The 12,307-nt window shown below is 31.4% G+C and overlaps 1 protein-coding gene across 16 annotated transcripts in view; it reads right to left on the bottom strand.

The window, feature by feature from the left end:
• The window catches only part of nuf (rab11 family-interacting protein nuf), a 278,513-nt gene that overhangs the window by 40,634 nt on the left and 225,572 nt on the right, over positions 1-12,307 (bottom strand). For 9 of the 16 annotated variants that reach the window (XM_073981405.1, XM_073981410.1, XM_073981409.1 and 6 more), the window contains exon 2: positions 489-1,404. The exons of the other annotated variants lie outside the window; for them this stretch is intronic. In XM_073981405.1, coding sequence (XP_073837506.1) covers positions 489-1,169 — 681 coding nt within the window. In that variant the 5' untranslated portion in view covers positions 1,170-1,404. The remainder of the gene's footprint in view (positions 1-488; positions 1,405-12,307) is intronic. 16 annotated transcript variants of the gene reach the window in all.

Raw genomic sequence — 12,307 nt, 5'->3', positions numbered from 1 at the left:
TAGTTTAATACACAAAAAAGAAGTTTTAAGGTGGTTTTATGCGCGCTTCCTTTCAAAGAAATCTGAAGGAGGTTTTTATATCCGAGAAGGTAGTCTGATAACCAAAAAGGAAGTTTGATAGTGGTTTTATGGCCGACAAAGAGGTTAGAAGTTGGGTCAAAGGCGGTTGATACTCAAGAAAGCAATTTGATCCCTAAAAAAGATGTCTGATGATAGCTTCATACGTCTGAAAGTAGTTTGATACCCAAGAATATAATATAAGGTACTTTGATACCTGACATTGTATTTTGATGGCGGACTTGTAGTCAGTTTAATAGATCACTTTAATAGCTGACTAAGACGTAAACTGATTTTTTGGAACAGTTTAAACCCGACAAGTTGCTTTAATATAATACAAATATTTTGAGGTTATTATTAAATTATAAAATAATATTTTAATTTATAAAAATACTTATAAATAATATGAATATTGTCTCATCAATGCTTACTTGTTCATTAAGATTTTCGCACACTTCCAAACTAAGGCCATTCATTTTATTGTTGTGATGATTGTTGCTACTGCTAATGTTGTTATTGTTGTTATTCTCCGATTTCTCTTCGTAATCACAAATTAATTTATTTTTAAAATTCTTTAGATTTTCCAGCTTAAAACCGTTGGTATTGGTGTTGTTGGTTTTATTGTTACTTTTATTTGTTAAACTTTCCAAATTAGATAATTTATTATTGTTGTTATTGTTGTATTCAGCATCCACCAATTTGTTGTCAATGAAAATCAATGAATTCGGTCCCGAATTCGATGGCACAATATCATCAAAATCCGCAGGATTTAAACTTAAAAATGTCTCTTGATCGATGAGTATGGGTGTTTTACCATAATCCGTTTCATAACCACTACAGCCCAGAGAATAGGCCGAGTTTGTCATAGACGGCTGCGAAGAATACGGGGTGTGGGGTGCATTAAAATTGAGATTTAAATCTTCTAGACTTTCCGTTGATTGCTTATGCGATTCGGACTTGTCACCAAAGGTGAGTATGTTGTTGTTGAGCGAGGATTTTTGTGATTTATTGATGGCTGTTGTTACTGTTGGTCCGACAAATTCGAATTGCCCGGCCCACATATCATAGGCCAAATCAATGCTATCTGGTTGGCTGGCGGGTTGACTTGACATGATTTGTTGTGAGAGGAAGGAGGAGTATTATTTTTCTTTTTGGTTGTTTTGATTTTGTAGAGGTTCCTTGTAGGGGTTTAAGGCGTTTTTGGGAATTTTTGTTTATAAGGCACTTTTTTCGTTAATTTTTGTTAAGGAAGACTTTTTAGATTTTTCTTGTTTGGTTTTGTTTTTAAGCGTTTTGCATTATTTTACATGATTCAGTTTTTTACTGAAGAAAAAATTGTTCAAATATCTAGATTGAAAATATAAAAATAAATTTCACTTGTATTTGCATTTACATCGGATAAATTGTCATCGTCGAGGGTGTTGTTCCATTGGTTTGTTTAAAATTAGCTTTGTTGAGTGGTGATTTATGGTACATTTATTAATATTTATTATTAGTTTATAATTGTTTTTTTTTTTACATAGGCCGTAATGGATTCAACCACATAATAACTAGTTTTAAAGTTATCGTTTTAAAAGACCTTTTGCAGCCGAATTTTTCGAGAATATTGGTGAGATATTATTTTTTAAAATAATGTATCTTATTCTCGCAAAAATCATCTGATATTTTAGTTGAAAACATTACGTATCCAGATTATAGCCATAATATTTTTTTTTGAAAATCCTCTTAGAATGTCCATAACATTAGCTTTGAAAGTCCTTTAAGAACTGATCTTTAAACAATACTTAAACCACATTCAACCTTCTCTGTCGGGTGTCCAACCACCTTCAAACTTATTTATCGGGGATCAAACCACTTTCTCGAGTGTTAACCCACTTCAAACTTCTTCTTAAGAGCCGCCACAGAAGTTTGAATGTGGTTTGATGCTCGAAAAGGTATGTTACCTGACAAATCAGTTTGAAGGCACTTTGATACTCACAACGCTAGCCTGATACCCGAAATAATATTTTGAAAGTAGTGTGAAACCCTACAAAGATGTTTGAAGGTGATTTGATACTCAAGAAAGTAGTTTGATATCCAACAATGAAGTTTGAAAGTGGTTTCATATTCTAAAATTAAGTTTGACGGGGGTTTGATACTCGAGAAGGTGGTTTGATAGAGTTGTTTGACCGACCGACCTTCAAACTTATTTATCGGGGATCAAACCACTTTCTCGAGTGTTAAACCACTTCAAACTTCTTCTTAAGAGCCGACACAGAAGTGGTTTGATGTGGTTTGATGCTTGAGATGGTAGTATGTTACCCGACAAATCAGTTTAAAGGCACTTTGATACTCATGACGCTAGACTGATACCCGAAATAATATTTTTAAAGTAGTTTGATAACCGACAAAGAAGTTTGAAAGTGGTTTGATACTCAGGAAAGTAGTTTGATATCCAACAATGAAGTTTGAAAGTGGTTTCATATTCTAAAATTAAGTTTGACGGTGGTTTGATACCCGACAGAGTAGTTTGAAAGTGGTTTGATACTTGAGAAGGTAGTTTGGCAGCCGACATAGAAGTTTTACCGTGGCCTAATGCTCGAATATGTAGTTTGAAACTAGCTTAAAGGACAACAAAGAAGTCTAAAGGTGGTTCGATAAAGTAGTTTCATATCCGACAAAGAAGTTCGAAGGTGGTTTGCTACTCGAGAAGTTAGTTTGAAACACGACAAAGAAGTTTGAAGGTAGATTGATAGACGATAAAGAAGTTTGAAGGTAGTTTGATATCCAACAATGATGTTTCAAGGTAGTTTCATACTCTACAAAGAAGTTTGAAAGTGGTTTGATACTCGAAAAAGTAGTTTGATGGCCCGTATAGAAGTTTTAAGGTGACTTAATACTCGAGAAGGTAGTTTGAAGCTAGCTTAAAACCCGAAAAATAAGTCTGAATGTAGTTTTGATACCGAGTTTTATACTCGAGAAAGTATTAAGATAGGCAACAAAGAAGTTTTAAGGTGATTTGATAACCGATCAAGAAGTTTGAAGGTGTTTTGATACCCGACAAATCAGTTTGAAAGTAGTTTGATACTCGACAAGGTAGTTTGAATACCGGCTATGAATTTTGAAGGTAGTTTGATAATCGACATAGAAGTTTGAAGGCGGTTTGGTGCTCTTGATGGTAGTTTTAAACCCGACAAAGAAGTTTGAAGGTGGTTTGATATTCGACAGAGATGTTTCATACTCGAGAAGCTCTTTTAATACCCAGAAAGAACTTTGAATGCAGTTTGATGTTTGAGAAAGTAGTTTGATAACCAAGAAAGAAGTTTGAAGCTGGTTTGATATTCTAAAATGAAATTTGAAAGTGGTTTGATACTCGGAAAGGTAGTTTGACAGACGACATAGAAGTTTGAAGGTGGATTAGTACTCGAGAAGGTAGTTTGAAGCTAGTTTGAAACCCGACAAAGAAGTCTGAAGGTAGTTTAATACCCGACAATGAAGTTTCATACTCGAGAAAGTAGTTTGATAGAATAAAGGAAGTTCTAAGGTGGTTTGATACCCGATCAAGAAGTTTGAAGGTAGTTTGATACCCAACATAGAAGCTTGAAGGCGGTTCGGTACTCTAGATGGTAGTTTTATATCACGCAAAGAAGTTTGAAGGTGGTTTGATGTTCGAAAAAGTAGTTTGATATCCAAACAGAAGTTTCAAGGTGGTTTGATATTCTAAAATGAAGTTTGAAAGTGGTTTGATACTCGAAAATGTAGTTTGACAGACAGTTTGAAGGTGGATTAAAACTCGAGAAGGTAGTTTGAAGCTAGTTTGATACCCGACAAAGAAGTCTGAAGGAAGTTTGATGCCCGACAAAAAGGTTTCATACTTGAGAAAGTGGTTTAATAGACGACAAAGAAGTTTGAAGGGGCTTTAATACCCGATAAAGAAGTTTGAAGGTAGTTTGACACTCGACAAAGTAGTTTGAAGACAGTTTGATACCCAACGTAGAAGTTTGAAGGCGGTTTGGTACTCTAGATATAGTTTTATACCCCACAAAGTAGTTAGAAGGTGGTTTAAAATTCGACAAAGGAGTATTGTACTCGAGAAGCTGTTGTAATACCCAAGAACGAAGCTTGAAGGTGGTTTGATATTCGACAAAGAAGTTTGAAGGTGATTTGATACTCGAGAAGGTACTTTATTATCCCACAAAGAAGTTTGAAGTTGGTTTGATACTCGAGAAGGTACTTTGATATCCCACAAAGAAGTTTGAAGGTAGTTTGATATTCAACAAAAAGTTTTAAAGTGGTTTTGTACCCTACTAGGTAGTTTGACACCTTTCATAGAAGTGTGAAGGTGGGTTGATACTCGATTTGAAGGTGGTTGAATACATTAGAAGGTTGTTTGATATCCGACACAGAAGTTTGAGTGGTTTAATAGACGGCAAAGAAGTTTGAAGCGGCTTTAATACCCGATAAAGAAGTTTGAAGGTAATTTGACACTCGACAAAGTAGTTTGAAGGCAGTTTGATACCTGACAGAAGTTTGAAGTTGGTTTGGTACTCTAGGTCTGGTTTTATACCTCACAAAGAAGGTTGAAGGTGGTTTGAAAATAAGTTTTGCACTCGATAAGCTGTTGTAATAACCAAGAACGAAGTTTGAAGGTGGTTTGACATTTGACAAAGAAGATTGAAGGGGGGTTGGATAGTCGAGAAGGTAGTTTGATACTCGACTACTGGGGCTCGAACCCACGTCCTTGAAAAACACATGGAAAAAAGTGTTGTCACGGCGTGTTAGTGTTCAGAGCCATACTCATAATATGAGTTATAACTTTCAAAGACTTCGCTAAGCGTTTGTCATGAAAGCCATACAATGATTGAACAAATATTCAGCGTTCATACTTGATAAAGTAGTTCGATATCCGACAAAGGTATTTGATTGTGGTTTTAAACACGAAAAAGTAGTTTGATATCCGACAAAGATGTTTGAAGGTGAATTACTAGTGAAGTGATTTACTAGTTTGAAGGTTATTTGATACTCAAGGAGGTAGTTTGACAAAAATGTTTGAAGCTTGCGTGGTACTCGAGAAAGTAGTCTGTTATTCAACAAATAAGTTTGAAGGTGCCTCACTACTCAAGAAGGTAGTTTGATACCTGGCAAAGAAGTTTGAAGTTTGTTTGGTGCTCGAAAATGTGGTTTGATATACGACAAAGGTGGTTTGATACTCGAGAAGGTAGTATGATACCTCACAAAGAAGTTTTAAGGTGGTTTGGTATTCCACACAAAAGCTTAAAAGTGGTTTGATACTCGAAATAGAAGTTTAAAGGTGGTTTGATACTTGAGAAAATAGTCTGATACCTGAAAATGAAGTTTGAAAGTGGTCCCATATGAGGGAATGTAGTTTGATACTCGACAAAGAGTTTGAAGGTGGTTTGATACCCAACAAAGAACTTTGAAGGTGGTTTGATACTTGAGTAGATAATTTGATACCCGACAAAGAAGTTTGAAGGATGTCTTATACCTGAAAATGAAGTTTGAAAAAGGTTCGACACAAGAGAATGTAGTTTGATACTAGACAAAAAAGTTTGAAGGTGGGTTGATACTCGAGAAGACGGTTTGATACACGACAAAGTAGTCGCAAAGATGTTTGATGCCTGAAAATGAAGTTTGAGAGTGGTTCGATACAAGAGAAGGAAGTTTGATACTCGACGAAGAAGTCTGAAGGATATTTGATGTTTGAAAATGAAGTTTAAGAGTGGTTCGATACAAGAGAACGAAGTTTGATACTCGACAAAAGAGTTTGAAGGTGGTTTAATACTCGAGAAGAGAGTTTGATAGCCGACAAAGAGAGTGAGTTCGATACAAGTGAAGGAAGTTTGATACTCGTCAAAAGCGTTTGAAGTTGGTTTGATACAGGAGAAGGTAGTTTCATACCAGACAAAAGAGTCTGAAGGATGTTTGATGCTTGAAAATGAAGTTTGAGAGTGGTTCGATACAAGAGAAGGAAGTTTGATACTCGACAAAAGAGTTTGAAGGTGGTTTGATACTCGAGAAGACAGTTTGATAGCCGACAAAGAAGTTTGAAGGATGCTAGATGCTTGAAAGTGAAGTTTGAGAGTGGTTCGATACAAGTGAATGAAGTTTGATCCTAGCCAAAAGAGTTTGAAGTTGGTTTGATACAGGAGAAGATACTTTCACACCAGACAAAAAAGTCTGAAGTATCTTTGATACCTGAGAATGAAGTTTGAAAGTAGTTCGATATGAGAGAACCTAGTTTGATGCCGGACAAAAGAGTTTGAAGGTGTTTTGGTACTCGAGAAGACAGTTTGATAGCCGACAAAGTTTGAAGGATGTTTGATATTTGAAAATACAGTTTGAGAGTGGTTCGATACAAGTGAAGGAAGTCAAAAAGTTTGAAATTGGTTTGATACAGGAGAAAGTAGTCTCATACCGGACAAAAAAGTCTGAAGTATCTTTGATACCTGAGAATGAAGTTTGAAAGTGGTTCGATACAAAAAGAAAGTAGTTTCATACCCGACAAAGAAGTCTGAAGGATGTTTGATACTTGAAAATTTGAAACTTCATTTCTTCAGAGAGAAATTTCGACAGATTTTCAGGTCTTCTATCGACATATCATTTATAGATAAAAGATTTCAGATAGGTCCTCTACAGATAGAAAACCTTCAGATATGAGACTTTGGCCGAGGTGTTCTTTAAATAGAAGACCTTGGCGAAAGGTTTCCTATAGATAAATGACTTTTTCAACTGACCTTCTGTAGAAAGAAAACCCTTTCCGTCAGGTCTTCTATATGTAGAAGACCTTTGCGACAAATTTTGCCATTTTTTTCCACAAAATTTACGCCGTACTTTGTCACAAAATGGACGATTTGTAAAAATTACAAACAAAAATTATTAAAATTAAATAATGACTTAATTTATTAGCTTAAGCCCAGAAATTTCAAACGTGATCTCATTACTTAATAAATCAAAATGCGGAAAATGATGCTCCCCCTTCTCCCCTCAAATGTCATGTTGGTTGTATCATTGAAACGCCTAATCCTAAAGTTTGCCTTTAGTAAATTTTGTGGCAAATCATGTTGGGTCATTAGCTGTCAATCTTTGTGGGCGGTTTTAATTCTGCAATCATGGCAGAAAATAACTGAAGCACAAAAAAAATACTTCATGCCATGGCTAAGAAACTGATATGGCTTAAATGCTGGCTGCTGGTGGTGCTAAGCTTGGAGGTAATTATAATTTCAACTTGTTTGCCTTGAAGTTGAACCCACAAATTGCCTTACACAGAGCCCATTGTGTCGGTGTCTGTGTAAGGCACAGAAGAAGAAAAATAAAAAAAACTTTAATTCATTATGAAAATTGTAACTAATCCCCTGGCGAATTGTTATGAAAAGTTGTAGCAAAAAAAAAGTTAAACCAAAAACGTTCAAAAATTCAAAAAATTTTAAAAATGTCCATGATCAGGCATAACTAACTAAGCCAACAGATGGGGGCATACACTTGACAATTGAAACAAGTTACAGCATATCTTAACTAGCCAAATGGACGCCAGTTATCTTTGCCAAAAATGCCAACAACAACAACAACAACGAAAAAAGAAGAGACAAACGGCAAGACATTCACAGGAAACTTGGTCCAACAAATAAATCAGCAAACCCAATTGGTATGTGAATGTTGTCTATGACTTGTATGTACCCCCGCTGCAACTGTCGCCTACCCCTTGCCACCATTTTTGGCGATGTAAGTGAAAGTTGTAGGCTGAGATCACGTTGCAATAATTGTGTGTGACTTGTGGTTGGGGGTATTTGTTTTTAAATATTTTTCTTTTAGCAGTAAATAAATATGGTCATAATTATTAGAGACAGTAACCAGGGGGTGGAGGAGCCCCTGGAAACAGACATTATCATCAGTTTAGCTCATCACAACATCATCACCAGTCATTATCTTTTATGGTAAAGGTGATGATTATTAGCAAGCTAAACATAATTTCCTCTACAACAAAACGAAAAAAGCCAACACACTTTTATAACAGTGAAAGACAACAACAAGACCAAAAAACCACCACAAGATAATTATAATTGGCAGAGAGGTGATGATGCATGGAAAACTGTTAAGTGATTGGTTAAACATTTCATAATTGAAGGCCGTTTGGAGGTTTTACTCTGGTGTCGCTCGGGTCTGTCTGAATGGTGGGTTTATTAGTCTCACTGCGGTTTTGTAGATAATATCATAATACACCAATTATGATGCTTTACACAAATAGCTAAGCAGGCTATGAACTTTCAAATGAAGCCGTATTTTCCCACAAGCACATAATTCCACAAGCTGTGCGATTCATTACCGCCATAGCTCTGTGAAATGTTTATAGGCCAATCAAAATGACAAATGGCTTAAGGGTATCATAAACTAATATTTATCAACAATTTTTCCTCTTTCTTCCTATAATTTCGCAAAAGAAAAATATGCGGTAATATTTCAAACAGGATATTTGGAAAAACAATTTTTGTGAAAGAAATGAAAGTTCCATAAAAATTCAATGGGAATTAAATTTTTATGAGAAATTGAGTAGATAACCATTTTGTTATTTATGGAAAAAAAACTTTTTTTCAAAAAAAAAAAAAAGATTATAATATCGTAAATTTTCGTCCCTTAAAACTTCGTTAATTTCTCCAACGAATATATTATTTACGTTAATTTTCTTAAAAATTATTAAAAATTGCAAAAAAAGTTTATATCGTAAATTAAAAAAATTACGATATTAAAAATTTTTCACAAAATCTTCAAAATGATGACCCATTAATCAATCTAAATGAAATTATCTGAATATTCCAAAGAAAAATACCAAAGAAAATAATACAAAATAAGAAATAGCTAATATCGTAAAAGTTAAAATGGTGCTAACATCAAATTTAGTTCCAAAATTAAACATAAACGGAACATTAGGTAGAATTTTTGTGAAAGAAATAAAATTCCCATAAAAACTATAGGATAACTTTACTTTCTTTATTAATATTTTTCATATAATGGTAATATCGTAAATGATCAGACCTTAAAAGTACCCTATTTTCGCAAACCAATAGATTATTTAGTTCAAATTATTTAATAATCACTATATTTTTCATTAAAAACCCTTGTAACGTAAATTAAAAAATTTACGATATTGGCAATTTTTGACAAAATCTTCACAGTAATGATTCACATTTATTTGTAGATGTAAATGATACTTTCTGAAATTTTCCAAAGAAAAATTAAAATTTTTGGAAACAAATATCTAATATCGTAAATGTGAAATGATGGTACCATCAACATTTAGTTCCAAAATTAAACATAAACAGAATATTTGGGAGAAATTTTGTGAATGAAATGAAAGTACCATAAAAATTAAAAGATAATTATTCTTTATTTAGTTTTTGGAAATAAAAATTAATATAAAAATTATAATATCGTAGATTTTCGGGCCTTAGAACTTCCCTAATTTCGCAAACGAATATATTATTTACGTTAATTTGCTTAAAAATTATTAAAAATTGCTAAAAAAGTTTATATCGTAAATTAAAAAATTTACGATATTAGAAATTTTTCACAAAATCTTTAAAATGATGACCCATTAATCAATCTAAATGAAATTATATGAATATTCCAAAGAAAAATCCAAAGAAAATAATGCAAAATAAGAAATAGCTAATATCGTAAATGTTAAATTGACGCAACATCAAATTTAGTTCCAAAATTAAACATAAACGGAACATTTAGTAGAAATTTTGTGAAAGAAATGAAACTCCCATAAAAAATATAAGAAAACTTTGCTTTCTTTATTTAAAAAAATTTAAATTTTTCATATAATGGTAATATCGTAAATGAATCAGACTTAAAAAATACCCTATTTTCGCAAACCAACAGATTATTTAGTTCAAATTACTTAATAATCACTATATTTTTCAATAAAAACCCTTGTAACGTAAATTAAAAAATTTACGATATTGGCAATTTTTGACAAAATCTTCACAGTAATGATCTACATTTATTTGTAGATGTAAATGATATTTTCTGAAATTTTCCAAAGAAAAATTAAAATTTTTGGAAACAAATATCTAATATCGTAAATGTTAAAATTGTGGTAACATAAAATTTAGTTCCAAAATTAAACACACAAACATTTTTGGGAGAAATTTTGTGAATGAAATGAAAGTTCCCATAAAAATTAAAAGATAATTTTTCTTTATTTAGTTTTTGGAAATAAAAATTAATATAAAAATTATAATATCGTAGATTTTCGGGCCTTAGAACTTCCCTAATTTCGCAAACGAATATATTATTTACGTTAATTTGCTTAAAAATTATTAAAAATTGCAATAAAAAGTTTATATCGTAAATTAAAAAATTTACGATATTGAAATTTTTTGACAAAATCTTCAAAATAATGACCCATTAATCAATCTAAATGAAATTATCTGAATATTCCAAAGAAAAATACCAAAGAAAATAATACAAAATAATAAATATCTAATATCGTAAAAGTTAAAATGGTGCTAACATCAAATTAAGTTCCAAAATGAAACATAAACGGAACATTAGGTAGAAATTTTGTGAAAGAAATGAAAGTCCCATCAAAAATATAGGATAACTTTGTTTTCTTTATTTAAAAAAAATTAAATTTTTCATATAATGGTAATATCGTAAATGAATCGGACTTAAAAAGTACCCTATTTTCGCAAACCAACAGATTATTTAGTTCAAATTATTTAATAATCACTATATTGTGCAATATTTTTATTGTAACGTAATTTAAAAAATTTACGATATTGTCAATTTTTGGCAAAATCTTCACAGTAATGATCTACATTTATTTGTAGATGTAAATGATATTTTCTGAATTTTCCAAAGAAAAATTTAAATTTTTGGAAACAAAGTCCCAATTTACATTAGGCGAGTTTACTTGCGGCAATTGTCAGTTTGTAGGTGAGAGAGGGTGCTGAGAGGCAAAGGGTTACCATATGCCTCACCTCTCTCTCCTACAAAATGACAATTGCCGCAAGTAAACTCGCCCAATGTAAATTGGGACATATATCTAATATCGTAAATGTTAAAATGATGGTAACATCAAAATTTAGTTTCAAAATTAAACATAAAGATAATATTTGGGAGAAATTTTGTGTATGAAATGAAAGTTCCATAAAAATTAAAAGATAATTTTTCTTTATTTAGTTTTTGGAAATAAAAATTAACATTTTGTAAATATTTTTTTCGAAAAAATTGTAAAATCGTAAATTTTTTTACCTCAAAAATTACTAATTTTCGCGGAGCAACATATTATTTACGTCAATTTTGTTTCGAAATTATCATAATTTTAATAAAAACCATATATCGTAAATTTAAAAAGTTACGATATTACACATTTTTGGAAAATTTTCACAATTATGATCTACTAAACTATTTGAGCGAAATTTTGCTAAATTGTACAGCAAAAATACTTTTTTGTTTATTAATCTCTAATATCGTAAAAATTTGGCATAAACAAAAGATTTGGCAAAACTTTTGTTAAATAAGAAATATCCCATACCAATTAAATGGCAATTGAATTTCGACGAGAAAGTGATTAGATGACATTTTTTAATTCATACAAAAACTTAAAAATTTTCAAAACATATTTCTAATATCGTAAATTTTCTGAACTTGAAAACTTCGCAATTTTCGCCATGGAATATTTTATTATTAGGTTAATTGACTGTAAATTATCAAATTTTTAATAAAAACCCGTATATCGTACATTTCAAAGTTTACGATATTTGAAATTTATAACAAAATCTTCTAATTTATGATCTGTTAATCAATCTTAATAACATTTTCTGAATTTTCGAGAGAAAAAATAATATTTTTAGTAATAAAAATCTAATATCGTAAATTTTAAAATTGTGCTAACATAACATGTAGTCCGAAATTTTACCAATTTGTAACGTAAAAGTCTTAATATATTTCATTTACATATTTGATATAAGTGAAATATAATTATTATCACAAAATATAATATATCGTAAATTTTAAAAACATTAGAAATTAAATATAAAAATCAATAAAAAACTATCGTTCAAAAGTCGATATTAAGAACTTAACTGAATTTGACTGAATAATCAATGCATTAGCACGAAAAGCCTAATATCGTAATTTTTCTAAAATTTATAATCTTTCAAATTTGTGATAAAACAGAAAAATTTTAATCAAAAATTACTGACATACAATTATTTTCTAATTTATATAAATTAACAGACATTTA

Source organism: Musca autumnalis, unplaced genomic scaffold, assembly GCF_047663935.1.
Source record: "Musca autumnalis isolate F117 unplaced genomic scaffold, ASM4766393v1 scaffold_4, whole genome shotgun sequence".
Taxonomy (NCBI): Eukaryota; Metazoa; Arthropoda; class Insecta; order Diptera; family Muscidae; genus Musca; species Musca autumnalis.
Note: the sequence above shows the minus strand (reverse complement) of the source record. Positions and strands in the feature narration are given on the sequence as shown.